We start from the raw sequence: 23,756 nt of genomic DNA, 5'->3' as shown, positions 1-23,756 counted from the left end.
GCTCAAGTTACAGGAAGCCAGATTCCGACTGAACATCAGGAAAAACTTCCTGAGTGTCAGAGCAATACGGCAATGGAACCAATTACCTGGGGAGGTGGTGGGCTCTCCCACACTGGAGGCCTTCAAGACAAGGCTGGACAGCCATTTGTCAGGGATGCTCTGACTTGGATTCCTGCATTGAGCAGGGGGTTGGACTCGATGGCCTTGTAGGCCCCTTCCAACCCTACTATTCTATGATTCTATTCTATGATTCCACCCTCCACCCTGAGGGTGGGACTGAGAGAATGCATTTCAGGTTCTGTGCTGCAGACTGACACCAGATTTGCAGTAACTTTCTCTCCTAACAGTTGTGCATCCCTCAAAGGGATCTTCAGGTAGGATATTTACTGTTGTGCCAGCTTAATCAGGGATATTAACATTAGGTTGCCGAAGGATGACAAGGTCCGTAGCCTGAACCACTCCTGGACTGATGGATTCACATAATAAAGTCTATTTACTTGAAGATTGACTTTGTTTAACTACAAACATGCTGGGGGGGGGGGCCTCTGGACATGACCACCATACCCAAACATTCTCCAGGTTTCTTTGATTTGGAATGTATTTTCAAAAGCAGAGCCTTGCCAATGTTGAGCCACATCAGTGGAAATCTCATTTCTTTCAAAGGGGGGGGGGGTTGCTTAAGAGGGAGAATAAGCAACAGTATTTGTCTCCTGTGATCTCACGTGCCTTAACTCTGAGGCCCTCCTCTAGAGGAGACAGAAGCAGTCAGACTTCGATTGATTTGACTTGGATCCCTGCACTGAGCAGGGGGTTGGACTTGATGGTCTTATAGGCCCCTTCCAACCCCACTATTCTATGATTCGATGATTCTATGAAACATTACATGTGTCCACGATCGCCTTGATTTTTGGATGTGGCCAACAGCAGCATAAATCCAGTGTGTAGGAGAGAGGGAGTGGGGGGGGAGAAAAATAAGTGGTGTGCTATTACAGTGACAGGAATTGCCGAAAAAGCAATTCACCTGCACTGCCCCATCCTGAGTGTTAGGAGAGCAGGGAGGAAGAATGTGAGCCTTGTGTTATTTTACAGCTGTTAGCTTTCTAGGGCATACTGATCACAGCACATCAGCAATAGGTCTTAATGACCTCAGTCTGATGTGAGATAGAGGCAACAAATTAGGAATTATTTATTTGCTTTTTCTGAAAATTACTTCTGCAATGTGCTAAGTTCAGAAAGAATCACCATATGAAGATACAAGACAGGGATAGCTCTCCAACCAACCTTGCACCTTAGCGCTGTGGTCAAACCTTACTTATTTCATTTTTTTTGTTGTTTTCAACCTATTTTATCATCCACTCAGGTTTCCTGTACTTTTAATTGAATGTTTCCTCCCTGTCTTATTGTAAGCAACATCTGAGGCCCTTCATAGGGCCAAATAAACTGGATACAAATGATTTAATCAATCAATCAGTCAATCAATCAATCAATCAAATCTACCTGTCTGTGTACAAAAGCAAGTTTCCAATATCCTGTCATTTTCTAGTGCAGGAGTGGGGAACCTCAGGCCTGGGGGCCAAATCCAGCCCTCCTGCGGGCCAAATCCAGCCTGCTGGGATTCCCCAGAAGATCACACCCCCTTCTCTGGCCCCACCCCTTTCCTCCCAACCACTGATCATATAGAGAGCTTTCATGAAGTTTTTTCCCCCATCCTAAAAGGTTGAAATGTTGCTCCTAAGGTTTAGTTACTGTCAGTAAGAGCTTTAAGCGAAAATATGCTGGCATTTGGGGTGTTTTGGGCCCTTCACCTTTTGCCTTTGTCCCACCTCCCACCACTAGAAAGTGGTTCCCCAAAGGTTCCCCGAAATGGAATTGGGCCCTTGGGTTGAAAGAGGTTCAACACCCCTGGATTAGATCACTGGGGAAGGAAGCAGGATTATTAAAAAACCACACCTGTGGCATCCCCAAGTGTACTCCTTAGTTTTCTCCCATATAAATAAATGGGTTGCCAATCACTCCTATGGGAAACATAAAGCACTGCTACTGAGGATACTGTTGTGGTGAGGAAAAGGCCTGCCCATATCCCCTATCATGGGGTATCCTGACCCTCATAAAGAAGGGTCCTTCAAGGGGTGTATCTGTCCTTGTGTGTAGAATATCAGAGATACAATGCACATACAATGTCTCTGTCTGTCTGTCTGTCTGTCTGTCTCTCTCACACACACACACAGAGAGAGAGAGAGAGAGAGAAAGCGTGAGAGAGATATCAAGTCATCTCCACAAACACACGTACCCCCCAACCATAATGGTGGTAGGGGGGGGGACGACCCAAATGGCCCCTTCAATTTTATGGCTTCATTTTGATGGCAAAAGTGGGGTCTATTTTACTGGGGTTTTGAGAGGAATTCACTAGTAGGTTCAGGGGGGAGGGGGGAGGAAGAGTTACTTCTATCTGTTTCAAAGGCACCTAATTGGATCCCTTTTTAGCGACAGCAGAACGTCGTTCTCAGCAGCCCAGCTGCCATTTCCTTTCCCTGAGAATGCCCTGGATGCAGACTCATTCTAGGGCATTGTGTGAACAAAAGTGCCTTAGAATAGGGCTTTCTTGGAAAAACAAAATGACATCCACTCCAGTCCCCCACCCCACACACACATAAAAGAATTTCACAGAACCCCTGAAATATAGCCAAAACCAAACAGCCAATTTCAAGATGGGTGAAAAGGCTGAGAAATGGTCCTTGTCAGTTCAGCAGAGCATTACTCCAGAAACCCACACATATCAAGGATGAGAGACAAGGTCTTCCAGGACAGCAGCAATGATGCCGAGGGTAATTATTGTAGTGGTTCATAGGGATGTACGAACCCCTCACTGTCCGGTCTGGGGTGAGGGTCCTGGAAGGGGCAATTTGGGCTGCTTGGGGCCCCTTGGAATCCTCCGGAGCCCAGTCCCATACACTGAAGTTGGTGGAGCAGCTCTCCAGCTCCCTATACAACACGATACACTAATGGTGGCTGCCATTAGGCTATTGCAGGGGAAAAAAATATTGTATGCCATTTGCGGCTGTGAAGCACTGACTTTGACTTTAAGTTGCAGCTGTTTGCAGCTGTATTTAGGTCAAACTCAGTGCTTTAGGGCCGCAAATGGCATGCAATATGCCATTTATGGCTGTATTTTCCCCTGCAATAGGCGAATGGCAGTCATCATTAGTGTGTCACATTGCATAGGGAGCTGGAGAGCCACTCCGTGGGAACTCCTCCAGACCCGGAGGTAAGTGTGGCCACTCCACTGTGGACTCCAGAAGTCAGATTCGTTGAAATCTAGCCTCATTTGAGTCTGTGGCAGAATTCTCCAGCATCCCTAGTGGTTCATTGGTAGAGCACATGCTTTGCATGCAGAAGGTTGAGGTGCAGTCTTTATCATCTCCAATTACTAGGGCCAGTGTCAAGGGTATGCATAGTCAGGCACCAGCCGAGGGCCCACTCCCCAGCAACTGACAACCCCCCAGAATTGCTCCTTCTCTTCAGAATTTTAACCTGCTTGTCCATCTGCGACTCACTCTGGCCCAGGCAATGATGGTGATGAGATGGAGGAGCAGCGGATGCCCCTACTTACCTGCTCATTGGTTCTCTCGCTTGCCAAGCAAGCAAGTGGTAGCAATGAAGAGAAAGAGGAGGAAGGGCAAGAACAGCTGGTGACAATGGTGGTCAGAAGGTAGACTCACTGAGGGAGGGGGCCCATTGAGGGCGACTTGCCCAAGGGCCTTCAAAAACCTGGAACAGGCACTGCCAGTGACCAAGTTCAGGTGCTTGAGACCCTGTGGAATGGTTTCTAGTCTGAGTAGACAGTACTGGGCTAAATGGACAAATAGTCTGCCCTGGTAATCAAGCAGCTTTCTATGTTACAGGCCATCAACCCTCATTCTAGAAAGCAAGGACTGCCTACCTACAACAATACCACAAACCAAGGACACAATAAAGCACCAAGGAGAGAATTTTAGGAAGTTCAACCTCTACATTCTAGGAACAAGGAGCTGGGAACTCACAGATGGAAGCACAGTGTGCTGGCAGCAGTAAAAAGAAGAGAAGAAAGAAAATTAATTACCTGATTGTTTTGATCATGCTGAGTCCCATTTCTACGCAACAATGAGCATGGTCCTGGCGAGGTTCTGGGAGACCAGACACACAGTAGTAGCAGTCTCCCAGGATCTTAATTCTAAGGCAATGATGTTCCTGTATCCAAAGAGAGAGAAAAGAATGAGCTGCAACAGTGAGATTGGGTGTGAAAGAGCAGGGTGGATATGAAGTGATGAACCCTGGAAGAAAAGAAAATTGAATGCTCTTTATGAGACGTGTGTGTGTGGGAGAGGTATGATGAACATTCCTGCCTTTCTGCATCCAGAAAGAAACAGGCCCAAGGATATCCTGGAGAGAAGAACATCAAAAAGACTCCCAAGATCTGAACACTGCAGGCGGCGCTGTTGTGCTTGCCAAATTGCCCAAATCAGAAATCAGTGTGAGAAATTTCCGTAGAGACTCTAAGGAGAGAAGGGAGTTGTGTTTGTTGGGCAGGCTGTGACCTAGCACTGAGAATGAGGAGTAGAGCCAATATTCAGGAATGAAGAATTTCCAGGTTATATGGTACTGTGTACATCCCTGAGCACTGGAGAACAGCTGTGGTTGTATCTCTGCAAGGTCAGGTTTGAAGGGCCTCCTGGCAAAGCGACCTCTGGTGGGCCCTTTCCTATGATGGTGGGTCCTGGCAGGCTTACCTGGTGGGGGCAGCAATGAGCAGCAGCAGTGCTTTAAATCAGTGCCAGGGAGCAATTTACATTTCCCATAATGCCCCCAGTGTAGTATTGCTCAAGCGCATCGAGGCAATGGAAGCTGGGGGCTCTGATTTCAGTAGGGCTGTGAATCTATTCTGGGTTCCAGTCAGAACCAGTGAGAACTCTACAGGAGCTATCCAAGGTGCTGAACCTATTTTGCGGGTAGGGTTCAGTACACTGGATAGCTCCTCTAGAGTACTAACTGGTTTTGACTGAAACCCAGAATGCATTTACAGCCCCACCAAAATTGGAGCCACCAGCCTCCACTGCACTGTGGAAAATTAAAATAAGGTTCTCTCCCCCAGGGGCTCAGGGCACGTGTCAGGAGTGGGCCCAGCCAAAGCCCTGGGTTCCGGTAGCTGCCTGAGAGTGATCCGGGCTGGCTCTGGGGCTCTATCTCTGTTTCACATTGTGGGTACTTTCATACCCATGATGAGTAACCAGAGACGGATTAGGGCAGCCTACCTCAAACTGGTACCCTTGAGATGTTTGGGATCACAACCACAATCAGCCCCAGCCAGGCTGGCCAATGATCAGGGATGATGGGTGTTGTAGTCCAAAACATCTGGAGGGTGTAACAATATGAAAGAACTGCTGAATTCAGCCTGAATGGATTGTGCTTCCTGGGAGGAACCAGGAAGTAGTTAAGGGCAACACTTGCTGCTTCTGGCCCGAGGAGAGAGGGGCTACAGCCTGAGAGAGCTCTATACAGGAGTTTTTGTCTAAATAAAACTTGCATGTTCCTGGTTCCCCTCAGACTGTGGCCCATGGCCCAGTCCTGACAAATTAGCTTAGACATGGAATAATTCTAAGCAGAATCTAGAACTCCATAGTACTCATATCAGGAATGTGAAGGTCAACTTGGATGTTCAGAAGATGACTTATTTGTCCATGGGAAATCATTCAAGAACCCAGGGATGATTGACGGGGAAGGTGGATCCTCCAATCAGATATGATCATATGGGCTTGGGCACACCTGTTCTGGCACTTAGGACATGGCATGTCCACATACCACATACATGCAGAGAAATGAGCCATTGGCACTAGGGGTGTCAGAGAAATCCACCACAGAACCAAAAAGTTTGGATTTTCATGAATCTGACCAGCGGATTCTGCAGTGGAGTGGTTTTCCCCCTGTCAGGTGGATTCTGCAGACTTGCAGGGCAGTTTTCTAACTTTCCTGAATTTTGCACAAAGTTTGGTGTAGAAAAATACACATTTTCTAAAAATGGCCATAAATGCGCATTTCTCCCATAGGCTAAAGTGTAAAAATGTGCATTTTAGGGGGATTTGTGCATTTTTGCATGTGTGAAATTGTGCAAATGCACATTTGCAGAAATGCGAATTTGCACAAATTTGGAAACAAAAAAAAATCAAATTCCAGCAATGGGTGGACACCAGAATGAAAGGCACATGACAATCCATGAAACAAAGACAGAACAGATTTTACACAGTCTGTACATCCCTAATTAGAACTTTCATAAACCCAGGGAGGTGGAATTAAAAGTGAGAACTAGGAGAGATTTCCAATCTACTGCTCATAGAAAGAACTATCTGGGGAGAACTGGAGCTTGTGAGCATGGAAGATATTTCAAATGTGACAGGGAGACTGCATGGAAATGGGGAGTCTCCACTGGCTTTTTAAAGAGACAGGCACTTCATTTTTAAGCCTTTCTCCACAAGCAGCTCTCTGGAATATTCTGAAAAATGAGAGAAAGCCACAACGGCTTGGATCTTGATGGCTCATTAAATACTACATGTCAAACCATCTGTTCAAGAAAATTGCCAAAAAGAAGAAGAGCAATGCAGAAGTTCGCCAAGAGAGAGAGGGGAGGGGGAGAACATTCCTAACATGTCACAAAAAGGACTACAAAGGTTTTGATATATGTGGCTGTTAGGGATGACATGGGATTCTGAGCAGGGGGTGGAGTTTGACAGGCCCCCCCCCTGCCCCCCTGCCCAGCTACCCAGATCCTGCTCACTAGGTGGGGGGGGCTTGCTTACTTGCTCAGTGACTACTGAGAAGCACTGTGAAGCCATCTCTCCCCTTACTAAGCTGCAATTGTGTGCACAATCATGGCTCTGGGACTGGGTTACTTCCACATAACTAAAGTTGCATCTATGGCTGCCGTAAAGGAGCAATCACTCCAGATAACAAGCCATCCTTTAGCTCCTGCAGCGCAGCTCACATGGGTGGGCAGTGACATTGGAGATCTCCTGAAGGGACTAGACAGAGGGGAGTCCATCCATCCCTAGTGGTTGTTGAGATATTTTGGGCAAGATGCTGACTTCAATGAAATGCCTATCCTTAGATATAGTCTTGCTCTACCCTTCAAAGACTAAAGTGGCCAGGTGGCTTAAGATCTTAGAAAGCCTGGTGGGGGTGAAATGCCACAGTTACTGAGCCCTCTGCAATTTGCCATGGTTTGGTCAGAAAGCTTCTAACTCAGATGCATCAGATTTTCCAGGGAATTTTACCATGACAAACACTGCAGATAATGTGGATATGACTGTAGTGAACATAGCAGGAGTGTACTAAATACACTGGTGCTACAAACTTAAGATAACTTGAATTATAGGATTTTAAGTCAATGGGAGAGCATTAACTCCCACTGGAATTAATGAGATGTATATGTATATAATGTATATAATGAGATGAGAGCCAGCGTGGCGTAGTGGCTAGAGGGCTGGACTGGGAGCTGGGAGATCCAGGTTCTAGTCCCCACTCAGCCATGGAAGCTCACTGGGTGACTTTGGGCCAGTCACAGACTCTCAGCCCAGCCTACCTCACAGGGTTGTTGTTGTGAGGATAAAATGGAGCAGAGGAGGACGAGAATGTAAGCTGCCTTGGGTTCCTTGCAAGAGGAAAAAAGGCGGGATATAAATGCAATAAATAAATAAGTAAGTAAGTAAGTAAGTAAAGTTTATTTTTGGCTAGGTAGTTCTATCCACGTTAGGCCTCCCTTGCATGAGGGAATTTCATAGTCAGGAATGTCATGTTCTCTTGCAACTAATGCAGTAGGCTGTTGGTCATGGGAGAGACTGCCACAGTGAGTCCATTAAGGCCAGTTCACAGATGAATGTGCATCCCTTGATTGCTCAGCACCATGACTGGCATGAACTAAGGGTGCAATCCTATGCATGATTAAAAAGAAAAAAAGGCATACAACTCCCAGCGTGCCCCAGCCAGCCATGCTGCCTGGTGCATGCTGGGAGTTGTACGCCTTTTTTTTTCAGTCTGAACTTGCATAGGATTGTGTCTTAACCTATATATAAAACATTTTGCTTGGGATTATGTAAGGTGACAGATGGTTTATTCAAGTCATTTGCTTGATATTTCAGTCATCAAGAATGTACATGACATGAGAATAATAAAATCCTAGAGTTGGAGGGTGTCTTGGAGGATGTCTAGTCCAACCCTATGGCTCGATGCAAAAAATCCAGAACTAGATCATCCTAAACAGATGAACTGTCCAGCCTCTGCTTGAAGACCTCCAGCCAGGGAGAGCCCACCACTCTTCTTGGTAATTGGTTCCATTGTCAAACTGCTCTTCTGTCAAGAGGGTTGTCCTAATGTTCGATGAAAGTCTACCCTTTTGTAACTTAAGCCCACTAGATCTCATCCTGCCCTCTGGGGCAACAGAACACAAGCCTTTGCCCTCTTCTATGTGACAGTCCTTCAGGTATTTGAAGACTCCTATCTAGGGTTGTATAGATTGTGTAAAATCTGATCCATCTGTGCTTCATGGACTGTCAGGCACCTTTTGTTCTGTTGTCCACTCAGAGACAGATTCAATTTTTTTCGTTATGTGGAAAAGTATGCAAAGAATTACGTAAAAGAATTCTCAACAATGTACATCATTTACCTTAGTACATAACATTGAGCGTATTGTCCCCCCTGCCACATTCCATTCAACTTTTCCCCGTGTATATTTACCAGACTCAGCAGAAACACACATATTTTCCTACGAATAAAATAAACTTGCGTAAACTTTGGGAAAGTTAAAAACAAAAAAAAAGCTCTGGAAGTCCACAGACTCCGCGTGGCCTGAGGAGGTTGCTCTGCAGTGGATTCTGCAGGTAGGATCCTTAGAAATCTGAGCTTATTTTAGTCCATCTCGAATTTCTCCAGCATCCCTACTCCTATCATGTTCCCCCACACCCAGTCTTCTCTTCTCCAGGGAAAACATATCAAGTTCCTTCAACCTTTCCCCATAGGACTTGTTTTCCATACCACTGGCCATCTTCGTTGCCCTCCTCTGAACCCTCTCCAGTTTGTCTGCATCCTTCTCAAAGAAAGGTGCCCAGAACTGGACACAGCGCTCCACATGAGGCTTGACCAGTTAGCACTAGCCCCTCAGTGAATCTGTTATGATGCTGTAACCGTGGCTAAGGAGGCAGAATGCCACCACCTCAGTTCCAATAGTTTATACTAGGAATGTATGGAAATTTCATTTTTGTTTGCAAAACATGTGAGCAGGCCCCTGTTCGAAGCTCCAAACGTGAGCATTTGTATGTCAAAAATATTCACAAATTGTCAAACGTGGGCTCGCTTTCATCTCTTTTTGAATCCCCAGTTCGATCTGCACAAATTTCCTAATTTGTGCAAATTTCCTCTGTGGACTGAATCAGCCCCACTTTAGTCTAAGGAAGAAATTTGTGCAAATTTCCCCCTTGAACACTGCTTGATTTATGCAAGTTTCCCATTAACACAGAGTGAGCAGTGATCGAAAACGTGAATCAGGCACAAGACAAGCGGTGAGATGATTTTTGGAGAATCCTGGCACTCCATTCATCATTTGCTTGCCCATTCCTGGTTTATATAGTCCTTTGGTTCTAAAGGTAGTGCTTACAAGTGCATCGTTACGCTGTGGAATTCATTACCCCAAGATGTGGTGATGGCTGCCAATTTGGATGGGTTTAAAAGGGGGTTAGACAAATTCATGGTGCATAAGGCTATAGATGGCTGTTAGTCATGGTGGTTATATATGCCTCTGAATACCATTTGCTGGGTAACATGAGTGGTATGGTACTATTGGGCTGGGCTCATGTCTTGTTTGTGGGTTTCCTGTAGGCATCTTGTTATCCAATGTGGGAACAGAATGCAGGACTGCATAGGCCTCTGATCTGATCCAGCAGGGTTTGTCTTATGTGCTAATGATATATGGCAAAGTCCCTGTGAAAGATTAATGCTTAAGCTTATGTTTTTAAAAAGATGAAATAAAAATAGACCACAGTGACTGAAAGCACACATGAAAAATTGCTATGGAAGAAAGCCAAAGACATGAGCTGCTCAAATATCTATCCACTGAAAGGCACCAAATAGAAACTTCATTAAGATTTGATTTTTTTAATTTCTTTTTTTATTTTGGCTTCCTGGGGCAGGAAAATGATGGATTGCATTTCCTAGGATCCGTGCCGTATTATCAACTTTACCCACTGTTCAAGCAAGACCAATATGCCAAGTGCCTAGCAGAAGCTTGGAGCATGCTATTCATCTCAGTTTGGAAACTTGACTTCAGAAACAGATGGGGAAAGAGGAATGCACAATCCAAAAAAGAACTACAGAGGGCGGGTGAGGGGGAGACACTAGCTTATTAATCAGGCTGCTCTTCTCCAGAATGGTGAGATCTGGGCTGGTGCTGGGGTATTCTGTGGTTCTTTCGTGGGTATTCCCATGGTGCAAGCAGAACATGAGATCAAAATGGGACTTTGGGCTCAGGATTCAGCATTTTGGACACCTTGGCTTTACTTCTTCTAGCCCTTAGGGTCCTGAAGATCAGCTTGAACATGTGTGAACAATGCCTGCTTGAAACGTCATAAGCCAAGGGAGGACACTGTGAGATTGAATAATATTTCTAGTGGCCAGTAAGGGGAGCAGAGGGTGCTATAGTGCCTTGCATAACTCTTTGCTCTTGTCCATGGCTTGCAAAATAAACCCTGCTAATGATAGGACTGTTAACCTGACATTTCCTTTGTTGGGCATATTGCTGGTTAATAGGCCAGGATGGTTGAAGATGTTTCATTCACTGATGCTAATGGTTAGAGGATCTTCTTCTGATAGCTGAGGAAACCTCTCTGAGATACCCATCAGAGCTTGGGAAGGCAATGCGCTTCCAGCTGGGTAGAGGGGGCAGCAGCAGAGGTTTGTGTGTGAGGAACAGCAGTTTGGCACTTGGCAGTTTGGAAGGGACAGATATGAACACTGAACACAAATGGAGTTGGCTGGAAAAACCTCCATTCTGGGCATAGCCTTTTCTCCCTCATCCCCAAGATTTATGATCAGGCCAAACAAAAACATGAGCAAAGCTTCTGTCATTCCACGGACTGACGTTTGAAGAGCTTGTTTCTTTGGCTCTGTGTCAATTCGTTTGGCTCTTTTTCCAGTTACCATGTGTGCTGCTAGAGACTACAGAAGTTTCTCAGGTCTGATGGAGAAAATAGTCAGGAGAACAGTTTGGCACCCACAGAGGATCTAGATACACAGATAACCCAAGTGAATATCCATTTCGACAATTGAAGATAATTGCCCTGACTATGAGTTTGTAAATGTCATCATTGGATCTATGTGCAGAAGAAGCACAGATATTTCACTGCACAAGTTGTTGCACAATTAAACTGATTGCTTGTGCTCTGGCAATGCTAAGATATATTAATTTATATTGCTGTCTGTGATTTTGAATCAAACCGTACAGTGTGTAATTGCACATGTTCTGTGAAACAGTCGTTCAGATCTGTAGTGCTGTCTGTACTTCAGAATGGGGAACATGAATGATGCGCTATTGCAGACCTCCTTTGCAAAAGAAGAAGAAGAAGAGGAGGAGGAGGTGGTGGAGGAGGAGGACATATCCACTTTTGCTGATCCATGCCCAAACATGTGGTGTCAGCATGCAGAAAGGTGGAAATACTCATTGAAATGAGAATGGGGCAGGATTTGCCTTTCACTGAATCTTTTCAATATATCTCAGTGCAATGACAATATATTACAGCCCTGGTAATGGCACACCCATACCAAAAGCTGGTTCAGAAGCCATGAGCCACACTTGATGAAATACTGTATGCTGTTCCTCTTGGACCACAAGTTTTCGCTAAGGGCTACATCAGTGTAGGGATGTCAGAGGAATCTGTCTGGGGGTGGAGCTTGCTGAACTTTCATCAGGTCGGCCCCCTGGACTTCAGCTCGTTTCCTGCAAGCTGGCCCAACTATATCTGCATCGAGCTGGGCCAGTTCATGGATTTCCATTTAAAATAAAAATAAAAATGCATAAATAGAAATTTGCAAAAATTATGTACAAATTTGCAAAAATTATGTACAAATTTGCATGTAAATAGAGATGTGAATAAATTGTGCAAATTGTGGCTGACATTTGCAGAAATTTCTATTTATCCACATAATAATTTAAAAAACGGAAAAAAGTTCCCAGATTTCAGGGAAAACCTGCACCTCAGTTCACACATGCAAGCTGAGTTGGAGGTGCTACAGCACTCTGGTGAGACCAAAAAGGGTCAGATTTCCCAGCGATGGACATCCCTACACCAGTGTTAGCACAAGCCTCACAATGTACAATATGTGATCATCTAGAATTATGCTTCAGAGCAGAGGGTGCTGAATTTAGAAGAACTCTTCAGGGGGCCACATTCCAGTGGTGGGCAGAGCTGAAAGGAAGAGGGGGTGGGGCAGAGAGGCAACAGGGGAGAGGCCAAAACATTAAAAACACCAGTGTAGTTCAGCTTAAAGCTCTGACAGTAACTAAGCCTTAAGAGAGGCATTTATGAATGGGGAAAAAAATAAGCAAAAGTCAGAAAACCACAAAACGAACAGCATTCATGGGAAATGGGGTGGAGCCATATGGGGGACCCTGGAGGGCCAACATGGAACTGCAGGTGGGCGAGATTTGACTTGCAGGCCTGAGGATCAATACCTTTGCTATAAAGCTTTGACAGTGCAACACTTCCTTGCAGAAGGGCCGTGGCTCGGTGGTAGAGCGCATGCCTTGCCCAGGTTCAATCCTTGACATCTCCAGGTAAAAAGATCAGCTAGCAGGTGGTAGAAAAGGTCTTTGCCTGCAACCCTGGAGACCCACTGCCAGTCTGAGGAGGCAATACTGGCCTAGATGGGCAGTCTGAGCTGATATGAGGCAGCTTTCTGTGTTCCTAACATGAGGCTCACCAGGCAATTGTGTTGCTTCCACTTACTCTCAGGAGGCTTTCTAGTATTCCAAGGAAATTCAGCCCTAATTCACTTGGCTGCTCTTGTAACTGTAGTGCCCTTACCAGTAGTTTAAAATACTAGAGAGACTCGGGTAACAAATGATGGCTTGCATGGTCAAAATCTAGAAGCAAAATATATTATAATTGCCAGTCTAAGACTGCTTAGGAAATCAGAACAAAGCACAATGGCTTTCAGAAAACCCAAGAAAAAGATTGCATTTCTAGTTTGGTCTAGTACCTGCCCAGTCACTGAGGTCATCAGATGAGGGATTCCTGGTGACTCTGCATGGACCTGCAGTCCGTTTGGACTCCCTTTGGAGTTGAGCTTTGAGTGCATTGGTTCCCTCTCTGTGGAACTCCCTGGCTGTTGGTGTCAGGCAGGCACCGACTTAGTGTTGCCTTTGGTGCTTGCTAAACACGTTGTTATTTAAATTAACCTTCTCTGACTGACCAGTCACAGTTTTATTTGCATAATTTATTTTTAATTATTTTAATTCAGTATCTTAATTAGTTTTTTCTTTCTTTTTATTGTTCACTGCTTGGGAATTTTATTGTATATAATTTTTGTAAATAAAATAGTATGTTTCCTGCCCCATGCTTTCAATAAGAACAGGCACACATAGTTGCGTATGCTCCCAGATTCCAATGTTTGTTTGATTTTTATGTGTATTTCAGAAGCCAGTGCAGAGGACACAGGTGATCAGGTATCCGCCTTAGATTTTTTTGTTTAAGAATGCATCCTCAGTCAGAGAACAAGGTAAGAGGTGGTAAACAGCCTTCTGGCCATGAGCAAATCAAGCCAAGAATCTTTGTAACAGCTAGCAGTCTTATGTTCAATAGGAAAGAAGCTTCAGAATTTGGGAATGATGACCTGCCATCTCAAGGACCAATATTACATAGTGACTGAAGGAGAATGGGATTGCAAAAATACAATCCCAGCACCTCATTCGAGGACAATGCAAAGAGTGGTCTCAAAGGGAATTCATTTCCCACTAACTGTGAGACATTTGGGTATATCAGCAGCAATGGAAAATCTATTCTCCACCTGCCTTAAGGAATAATAGGGTAGCCACTGATGAATTGCCAAAAAAATAGGAAATGCATCACCATAAAAGAGGACAAAAGATATAACAGTCTGCATAACATTTGCATGAGCTAATGTTTATGTATAGATGAACATTTAGAAATGATAGCTATAATTAAACAGAACTACAATACATCTCACCATAGTGGGGAAGACTGTGACCAGATGACCTGTGTGCATGCCTGCTCAGTCTGCTGTCCAGGTGCTAACTGTGGATGGGCAACTTCACGGCCCCTGCCTGTTCTACCTTTTGAAGGTTCCTTATCTGTAAAAATGACTTGGACTGGAGAGCTCTTCAAATAGAGGACTGCACTCTGTAAAGTAGCGCAGCTGGCCACCCTACTAGGGAAACAAGAGGGTTCTTAGGGGTGATCAGCCCATTGTTGTATGTATGCAAAATGGAAGGGGAGCCAAATGTCTGCTTATAAAGAACGAAATACCATTTTGCATAGTAAAAAAACAGGGGCAACCTTAAGTTGTACAACATTTAGGGATATACGAGAGTTTCATTCCCATTCACAAATCATACGAACCTGTCCCACCGGCAACCCTGAACATGAACAGGAACGCAGTGCTTGGGAAATGTTCGCAATTTCCTGAACTTGTGTTCATGTTCAAAAATGCGCACTTGTGCAAATGCACCCTTCTGGAAATACGCATTTGCTCACCCCCCATCCCAAATTTGCATTTCCACACTTTAGCCTATGGAGGAGAAATTCACATTTTTGATCGGGAAAAAATGTGCACTTTTAAATGCACTTTTTTCCTGATAAGAAAAAAAATCCTGCATTTGGAAACACAAACAAGGAGAAACGATCTTCAAAGAAGAATTTGGAGAATCTCAACAAACTTGAACAATGCATGTTTGCCCATTCCTAACATCTTACATAGTCTTGCAAAATTTGTGACCCACCAAGCCAAATGCATACTAATTTTGTCTGCCTGACCGCAACATCAGGGTTGTTGTCAAGCACCTACCGGGCCAAATGTCTGAGCTGGGGGACTGCATTCAGCATTTCGGCTTGCAAGTTGTGCAAATCTGATCTAATACAATAAATGGTTGTCGTTCCACCACAACGTCCCACCTTCTTATTTGAAGCGCTGACAACCAATAGGCAACTTGAGTTGACTCACATGCGCTAGGCGATCAAATCTGGCAAAGAGTTCATTCAGCATCCGGACTAGCTCCTGGGCTGATAGTGTTGTAGACAGGTTGGTGAATCCTTTTACATCTGCAAAAAGAATGCTGAACAAAGAATGGAAAAGAAAATTAGTATTGTTAGGTGGTCATCAGATCAAACAATGCAAACAGTAATATTGTATATCAGGGGTGGACAACATGTGGATTGCTGCATGTGTTCCTCCTGACCCTTTTATGGTCAGGTCCACCCACCCTGCTGCTACTTGAATTTGCCACCACAGCAAAAAATTCCAGCTTTTTCCTTGAAGGAAAACAGGCAGAGGGTTACTGCCAAATTTTGAAGGCACAGTAGCAAAAAAGGGTTCAGTTTAAGAAAGAGTCAGTCCTTTCTTGCTGCCACAGTATTTATTTATTTCATTTCTAAACCGCCCAATAGCCGGAGCTCTCTGAGAGGTTCACAAAAATTAAAACCAAAGAGCACACAATGAAATAATACAAAATATATAAAACGTTAGAACAACAGTAAACAATACAACCAGAATAAAACCAGAATAAAACCTAGCAGCAATGCAGAGATTTAAAATACAGATTTAAAACAGCAAAGCTAAAAGTCTAAAGTACTGAATTTGGCAAGTTCAGTGGCATGATGGTGCAGCCCCAGGTGTGTTATGGGGTAATCCAGACCCCAGATGTTGACCACCCCTACTATAAACAAAGGGAAAGCCACAGCCAACTTTCCTTGTGAGATAGAGCTGCCACCTCTCTCTCTCTCTAGGCCTCAAATAGGTGAATAGAAAATGAGTGCTTTCTTCATAACTAGCAGAAATATCTATAACTCTGTCACCAAGCATAGCTATGTATGCGTTTGAGTGTGCATGAAATAGTTAATATCAGAAATGTATATGTTAAATAAACATAGTTATTTTTTTAAGTCCAGAAGCTTTTGCCTTCTTAGAGTAAACAGCATTCTTAAATACCTTGAATAAAAACATGAGATTTATAGATGTGGTTCTGTGGCTACTATACGCATAGTATATACTATACTATACTACACTCTTGGGGTCCCTTGAGTGAGCTTGACAAAAACAAGTCAGGTGGGACTGAGTGGGAGACGGGGAAGGCTGCAGAACCTTGCCAGCACCCTTGCTCCCACACCCCCAGCATGGATTCCCCAATTGCTCTTTCCTCCATCTGCCTCCTGACCAAAGGCTTTTCAGCTCCTGGAACTGGACTTCAAAGGCAGCGGAAAGCACCACCCCGTTGTTGCCTTACCAAAAAGTCAGTGCCGTTGGCCAACCCTTTCGGGGAGCCCCCTTAGGTGAGGACTGCAGGCCCAGGTGGACAACTCTTTCCTAAGTATTAACTTGTTGGACTTTGTTAAGGCTGCAACCAATTGTGTTTTTTCCCTTTCAGATTAAATCTATCACACTATTAAATCTTCTGCAAGGTGCAACCGAACACTTTTTCTTTGGGTGAAAACTTTTGCTTTGTTCAAGGCTTTTTTTTTTTCTTTTCTTTTTTGAGGATGCAACCAAGTGTTTGTCCATGGGATGAAATTCCTAGCATTGTTTAGGCTTTTGCTCAGGCTGCAACTGAGCACTTGTCTTTGGGATAAAACCTCTTGCATTGTTTCGATTTTTGCTAAAGTTGCAGCTAAGCATTTTTCTTTTGGATTAAGTCTCTTGCATTATAGGGTGCACCTACACAATTTGTGCACTTTGTTACATTGCTGTGAGCCAGCTGATGGACATGCTTCTTGTATTTTCATTGCCAATCATGCAGCACAAATACTACTACTACTACTACTACTACTACTACAATCATTAAGCCACTGGAAGGATTCCATATATGGTGAGTTACATGTATTATCATACCTCACAAATTATACAGGAGTTGTGGAAGGATGCTCTGCAGTCATAAACAACTTCCTAAAGGCAAGATCTGAGCTGGCAAAATGCTGTGGAGAGCCTCTATTTATTCATGCTAGGGGCTAAGTAGGTTTCACAATGTACCATCATATTCAAGAGGCTAATTCCTTCCCTTTAGATGTTTGAATTCCCCACTTCCCTGGCTGACTTTCTTACATGGCCACTGGCTAGAAAGGAATAGAAATCCCTCCCCCCCCCCCCGACACCGAAAGGTGCCGTCCAAGATGGTTGCTTGAATGGCCTATGTAGTACAGCAGATACTGCCTGCTCCAGAAAGATTACAGCTTAAGCCTAATCATGTTTACATGGAAGCAAGCTCTGTTAATCCCAATGAGTCTTACTTACTCCAAAGTAAGTCTTACTCCACTCCATGGACTGCAGTGCAAATCTGAAGCACTGTTGTTTTTCATGAACATTTGCAAGGGAAGGAGTCGAATCGGAATGTCTGTGATGAGCAAGAAGTCACCAAAGTGCTCTGACAAATTAGGGAGGAGGGGGGAATTGTGTGAAATGTTCTTCTGCTAAAGAAAAAGAAGAAGGGGGGGCGGAAGGCAACACAACTTCTGCCATTCCAAATCAGTGATTAATGAACTGATCAAAGGACAACACACAGAGGGCGCCATCTGACATCCAATGGAGGAAAGGATAATTAAAGCAAGAAAGGGCCAGGCTGTTCCCTCACCTGACATTTTCGTAGCGGTGAATATAGATCTTGTGGAACTGATGCTGCAAATGCTCATCCTCCACATTGGTCATGTCGTTAATCATTTCAAGCACTACAAATCGAGGTAACACTGACAGCACCAGTCGCTCCTGAAATATAAACAAGAGATTGGAGAGGCAGTGGTTCCTGGAACTGATGACCCAACGGATCCTTCGTGGGAAAACAATGATAGCCCCAAAGCCACGAAGCTCCTGTCCCCTTCTGGAGTACTGCATTTTTAGGGCTGAGACAAAACCATCGATAAGGGGTCATTTTGGTTACACTTCCATTTTTTCAAGGCGCTCTTAACAGCTCTCTTTAACGGCCCTTCAAATCCTTTCCACAAAACGCTGCTTGAGTTGTGAAGGAAGCTTCAGAAGGGCCTTAAAAGGAACTTTTAAAAGAAGATACTGAATATTTACAGATTTCCCCAAGTGGACCAAAAGAATAGCAATGTGAAACTTGCCCCACCTTCCAGTTTGCACAGAAAACCATTTGTTTGGGGGTGGGCTTTTTTAAGCAGTTCTGGTGAGTGCTTGAAAACCTCCTTCGGTGGTTATTTCAAGCATTTGCAGGAACCCAAAAGGGTGAAATGCAGACATCCATATTTTTGCAAGTTTCCCTCACCTTTCTTTGATGAGGCAGGTTTACTACCATGAGGCCTTGTCAAGCCACTCCTTAGCTGGAAATAACACTTGGAAAATGATTTCTGGCAAAGGGGCTTGTGATCTGAAAACTACAAGCCCCATTATTCCCACCAGGAAGCGATGTGCTGCACCTAGGGATATTGGAGAAATCCTCCACAGACTCAACTGACACTGGATTACAAAGTCTGCAGTGTTCCAAACTCTGGAGTCCACGGTGGGATGGCGCCTCTTACCTCCACTCTGGGAGGATTCCTGCTGGACCGGTACGCCTGCTCCAGATCCTCCAGCTATACGGCAATGGTGGCTGCCATTGCCATTTTGCTTTGAGAAAGACAGCCATAAAGCCCTGAGTTTTACATAAATAAAGCCGTAAACGGCTGCGAGGGCTTTACAGCCGCAAGTGGCATCCACTACGCTATTTGTGGCTGTCTTTATGAAAGCAAAACAGCAATGGCAGCCACCATTGCCGTATCACTGGAGGATCCGGCTGGTCTATGGAACCCAGCAGATGTGCGGACACTCAAGAGGATCCTGGGGGGGAGGAACGGATCGCCTCCCCCCCCCACAGATCCCCCCTGGAACAGAAGGTAGGGGTTTCATACATTCCTAGCTGCACCTCATATCCTGCTAAGGAGAAGCCCTGCAAGGCATCAGGTCTCCACCCTGAGAGGAGCAGTTTTATGTCCCTGGTTAAGTTTCAGTTTCATTCCCCAGTTAAGTTTCATTTCTTCAGGTTTGAAGCAGAACTTTCAGTTTTGTGGGAGGAGGGTATAAAGAACGAGAGTCAGAAAGACCACAGCTGTAAAAGCAGAGTCAGGGAGACCAAAACCTGAAGAGGGAGCAGGAAGAAGCAGACTGGAGAAATTTAAGTACAGCTAGGGTAGAGGAACTTGCATTTTGCAACTTTTATTTTCTCTTAATGCCTTTTTTATCAGTCAGCTCTATTGTGTAAATACCTTTAGTTGTGATTTGCTTGCTTTTAATTCATGAGTAAACTGTTGTGGTTAACCCCTATGTCTAGAGTGTCAATCACCCCATGCCTACATCCTAAACCTCACGTTATTGGGGAGGAGAAGTTTAAAAGAAGGAAGGTGGGGCTCTTAAGGAGCAAGAGATCCTTAAGGAGTTGTTTGGGGGTACAGGTCATAAGGGGAACCACCCTGCCAGCATCTATAAATATACATCAGCATATGCAAAGGCTATGCAAACTGGTATCCTCTTGTCCTACTTTTGGTGATGCATTTCCTCTTTTTTGGCCATGCAGATGTGGCCACCCTAGGGAGCCTTCTCCACTGCCTGCTATCCTCACCCCTCTCCCTAAGGAAGGCTTTTTTCCCTTTAGGGAAGAGGGGGACTGGCAGGGAGGGCTGGGTAGTGGTTGGGGCAGGGTGTGTTAAGAATGGGGTAGTAGAAGCTGAAGCCATGAGGGCTGCTTGGGTTGTCACGTACAAAGTAGTCACCTGGAAGTTGATTTTTTTTTGGCCGTTTCTCAGCCCAGCAGTTCAAGGCCACACTCTGCTCCAGCTAATTGGGAAAATGATAACAGCTGTGTCTGGCGGGAAGATTCAGCCTCCTTGGAGTATGGAGTGGGGTGTCCTGGGACTGGGCTATGATTGGGTGTTTCAAATCTGCCCTGAGTTGCTAGGGCTGGGCAATAAAAAGAGTGCCAAAGAAGGGCTGGGTGTCTGTTCTTTTGCCCTGATGGTACTACGGTGCATGGCTGTTTGATGGCTATCCTGGGAGGCCCATACTTTGGTATGTATAACATAGACTAGCTAGCTTTATTGTTTTGCTCCTGGGAGTATGTGCCCTGGTGACTGGTGTTTCTGGTTTTGCTATGAGTATAGTAACTTGCTTGTAATTTCCTGTACAACCTACCACCTCTCCCTTTTTCCTTCCTCTTTGTTCCTTTCCCCTAATAAACTTTTATCCAACTTCCAGTTGGTGTGGTGTGTCCTGTATAGCTTCAGTGCTAGATGTCAGGGTGGACACTGAGCCCATAGAATCCCAGAGTAGTTCTGATTCTGAGGAAGAGCAGTTGCTCCTGGGAGAGGAGTGCGCTCCTCTTTCCCAGGACCAACAGCTGACGGAGATTCCTCCCACAAGCATTCCTAGTTTAGTTAGCAGTCCAGGGAGTGACCAAGCACAGATAGCAGACTTGGTGGATGCGCGACGCAGATGCAGCGAGTGGCACCAGATGGAGGGTGCGGAAAGGAGGCGAAGTGCCAGGTTGGCACGCAAACAACGGCTGCGCCCAGAGGCTCCAAGGGAAAAGGGGAGGGACTCTCCCTAGTCCTTAAGTTGAGGGGTCTGCCAGTAATTCCCTTTCAAACGGGGACCAACTGTTCCAACTTAGGGCATAGGTACTCTGCTGCTCAGATCTAGTTGCAATCGGTATAGTTGTTAAGTTGTAAAAGAAGAATAAAGCTTTGAAAGGAATTCCTTTGTCTGTGTCTGGACTTGGCTACTGGTTTAGACAGAGAGAGACCTCCAAGGAGCCCTTGACACTAAATACAGTGCCTGTTGGCCTGGGAGGGAAGCTATTAATAATCTTGGGAAGACTTGTGGCCAAGTTGGGCCTGGCCTACCTTGCAGGGTTGTTGGGGTGAGACCAGCAATCCTTCACAGGGTATGAACACCATTTTGAGTCAGACCTAGTTTGGGTGTCCATGTGTCCATCTGAAGGGCTGCTAAAGGACTGTCCTCTATTTGAAAGTTTGTCCAGTCCATGTCTGGTTTAAAGATAAAGAACCATAAGAACTGTTGCCCATCAACAATTAGCACCTGAACAGCAGATGGACTAGGAAGGCACACCAATCACTTGGCCACAGTCTTCCTCGCTAAGATGAGATGAAAGATATTTTTATTTAAATTATAATAACTATCTCTCATCATTGCATCTATACATATAAATCACTGTTTGCAAATCACTATCCTCGTTTGTCTTCTTCTGTGGTGATACATTTCATCTTGTGTGGCAATTCATAACTGGCCACCCTAGACTTCACTCAGAGGGATCTGAGCCACCTTGAAATGGAGCCAGAGTGCCAGGCTTCTCCAATAGAAGGGGTTTGCATTTTGAGGTTCCCCCTTTGGAGACTCACAGAGGCTTTAGCTGCAAGCCCTGTTTTGTACCCAAGATTTTGGTAGTGGGAGAGTAAGTCGAAATCATCTAATATTATACTAGAACCACTCTGAACTCTATATAGAATTGCTTTTGCAATGTTGAAATTCAAGCTGCAATCCTAGACATTTCAAATAATCAAGTCCAACTGAACTTACTTGAAAGTCCCATTTCAAGTAAGGAAGTCTCCTGTCGCAAGTAAGCAAGTCCTACTGAACTTACTGGGAACTCCAATTAAACAGAGCACATGAATACCAAGTTTTTAAAGTTAAAAATTAGGGCATTTTTTAAATTAAAACAAAACACGTTATATTAAATACCCTTAAAGTAACCAGGTTTAAAATGACATCCAAATGCAATGCAAACAAATATCCAGTTTACATTCATAATCTCTTAAAGCTGGATCTGTGACCCTCCATCTAACACATTGAATTAAAGTTGACTTTTCTATGTCAAAGAACAGATCAGGGGCAAAAATATGTGACTTCTGAGGTCAAGCATTATGAATATGTCACACCAGGTCGTGTGTTAACATTATTTTTCTGAAAATTATGAATATTTAGACTGTCAGCCAAATAGCAAGGGCATTTTCTTTCCATGCCCTGGAGAAAGAGTGTTCCACCCAGTAAGTGTCACCTCTTGCTTCTGGGCACCTAGGTCTTTTTGCAGGGGGGTGGGGGGTATAGGTGCAGCCTGCACAATGTATTCTTGATAAATCTACAGATGTACTACAGAACAAACAATAAGTAACATCAAACATTCGAGAGTATTGTCTGGATACTTCACAACCGTATCCAAGAAGTTTTCTTTGTTATTCAACTTAATAAACTCATCCCAAGTCCAGTAAGTACATCACTTAAAAAATACATATTTTAAAGAAATGTATTGTTCCTTTGTTGGTATGGGGAAAGAATGGAAACCATGTTTCAAGAAAGCATTCTGAAACCACACACACACACACCCCTTGGGAGTCTACTCTGGTGTGTTATCTTTTCAGCCAATAATATTTAGATCCTTACATGTGCATAGTGAGAACCAAAAAAAAATCCTGAATTTCAGAATTGCTTCCCTAAGCAAACATATTATGTAGTGTAAAAGGCATGCACATTGCATGAACACATTGTCTGGAATATGCTATTGCACAGGTGGGGAACCTCAGGCCTGGGGAGGCAAATCTGGCCCTCCAGGGTTCCCCAGATAGCCATACGGTACCCCTTTCTTCTGGCACAACCCCCTTTGCTCCAACCACGGATCATTGGGTAGTTTCTAGCTGTTGTGCACTAAAAGCTTTAAGCTTAGGTTAAAAGGTTCCCTGCCCCTGTGCTTTTGGGTCATATAAAGAGTCCTGCATTGACTTGCTAACCAATATGTTTCCACCGTTATAGCAACCAATTATTTTGCAGGCTTCTTCAATGAATATATAAACAAGAATGTTGGAAACTGATTTCAGCCAATGATTAAAACTGGCATTCTTTTTCCTTGGTGATGTTGATGTTTTAAATTGTTTTGATGCTTTTGATTGTGAACTGCCTTGAGTAGTCCTTTGGCCCTGAAAGGTGGTATAATGATACCTAAATAAGTAGAAATACATTTAAATCATGATATTAAACAATAATTTAAATTGCCTTTGTTTAAGTCCATCCATTCTGTGGCAAAACATGCATAAAACAGGGCTGATATATATTTTTTAAACTCCTGTGTCCCTTGCAACAACCTCAGAAGAAAACTTGACATATTCTGTCTATGATATGGTGATGATGCTCTTTCTCCCTATCTCTTTGGCAGCCTGCATCAGAATCTGTTCTAGATCACTAGTGGGGCTCCAGACTTAAAAGCTCACAAAGAAATGATTAAATACATTAGGATGCATGAAAGAGGGATGTGATGAGTCTTTTAATCTGCTTATCACCAAATTTCAGTGGGTGCTTTGAAAAACAGGATGAGAGGAGCTCAGGAATGCCTTATGTTAGCCAAAATCAGTCCTTGGTGAAGTCGGAGAATGAGGTGAAGGACATGTAAGAGATGGATCTACTTGCCCCATGCAATATAGGGTGCCATGTGTCCTCTTTTACAGAGGACACTCCTCTATTTGAGC

General features: G+C 44.3%; 1 protein-coding gene across 1 annotated transcript in view; it reads right to left on the bottom strand.

Moving 5' to 3' along the window:
• Nucleotides 1–23,756, bottom strand: part of ADCY8 (adenylate cyclase 8) — a 174,934-nt gene that overhangs the window by 90,252 nt on the left and 60,926 nt on the right. Inside the window, exons 3-5 of the mRNA XM_084848791.1 lie at nt 17,870–18,000; nt 15,253–15,364; nt 4,100–4,227 (exon numbers count right to left, since the gene is read on the bottom strand). Coding sequence (XP_084704917.1) covers nt 4,100–4,227; nt 15,253–15,364; nt 17,870–18,000 — 371 coding nt within the window. The remainder of the gene's footprint in view (nt 1–4,099; nt 4,228–15,252; nt 15,365–17,869; nt 18,001–23,756) is intronic.

This window comes from Heloderma suspectum, chromosome 4, assembly GCF_057233095.1.
Source record: "Heloderma suspectum isolate Gila_16-S chromosome 4, 16-S_ref, whole genome shotgun sequence".
Taxonomy (NCBI): Eukaryota; Metazoa; Chordata; class Lepidosauria; order Squamata; family Helodermatidae; genus Heloderma; species Heloderma suspectum.
Note: the sequence above shows the minus strand (reverse complement) of the source record. Positions and strands in the feature narration are given on the sequence as shown.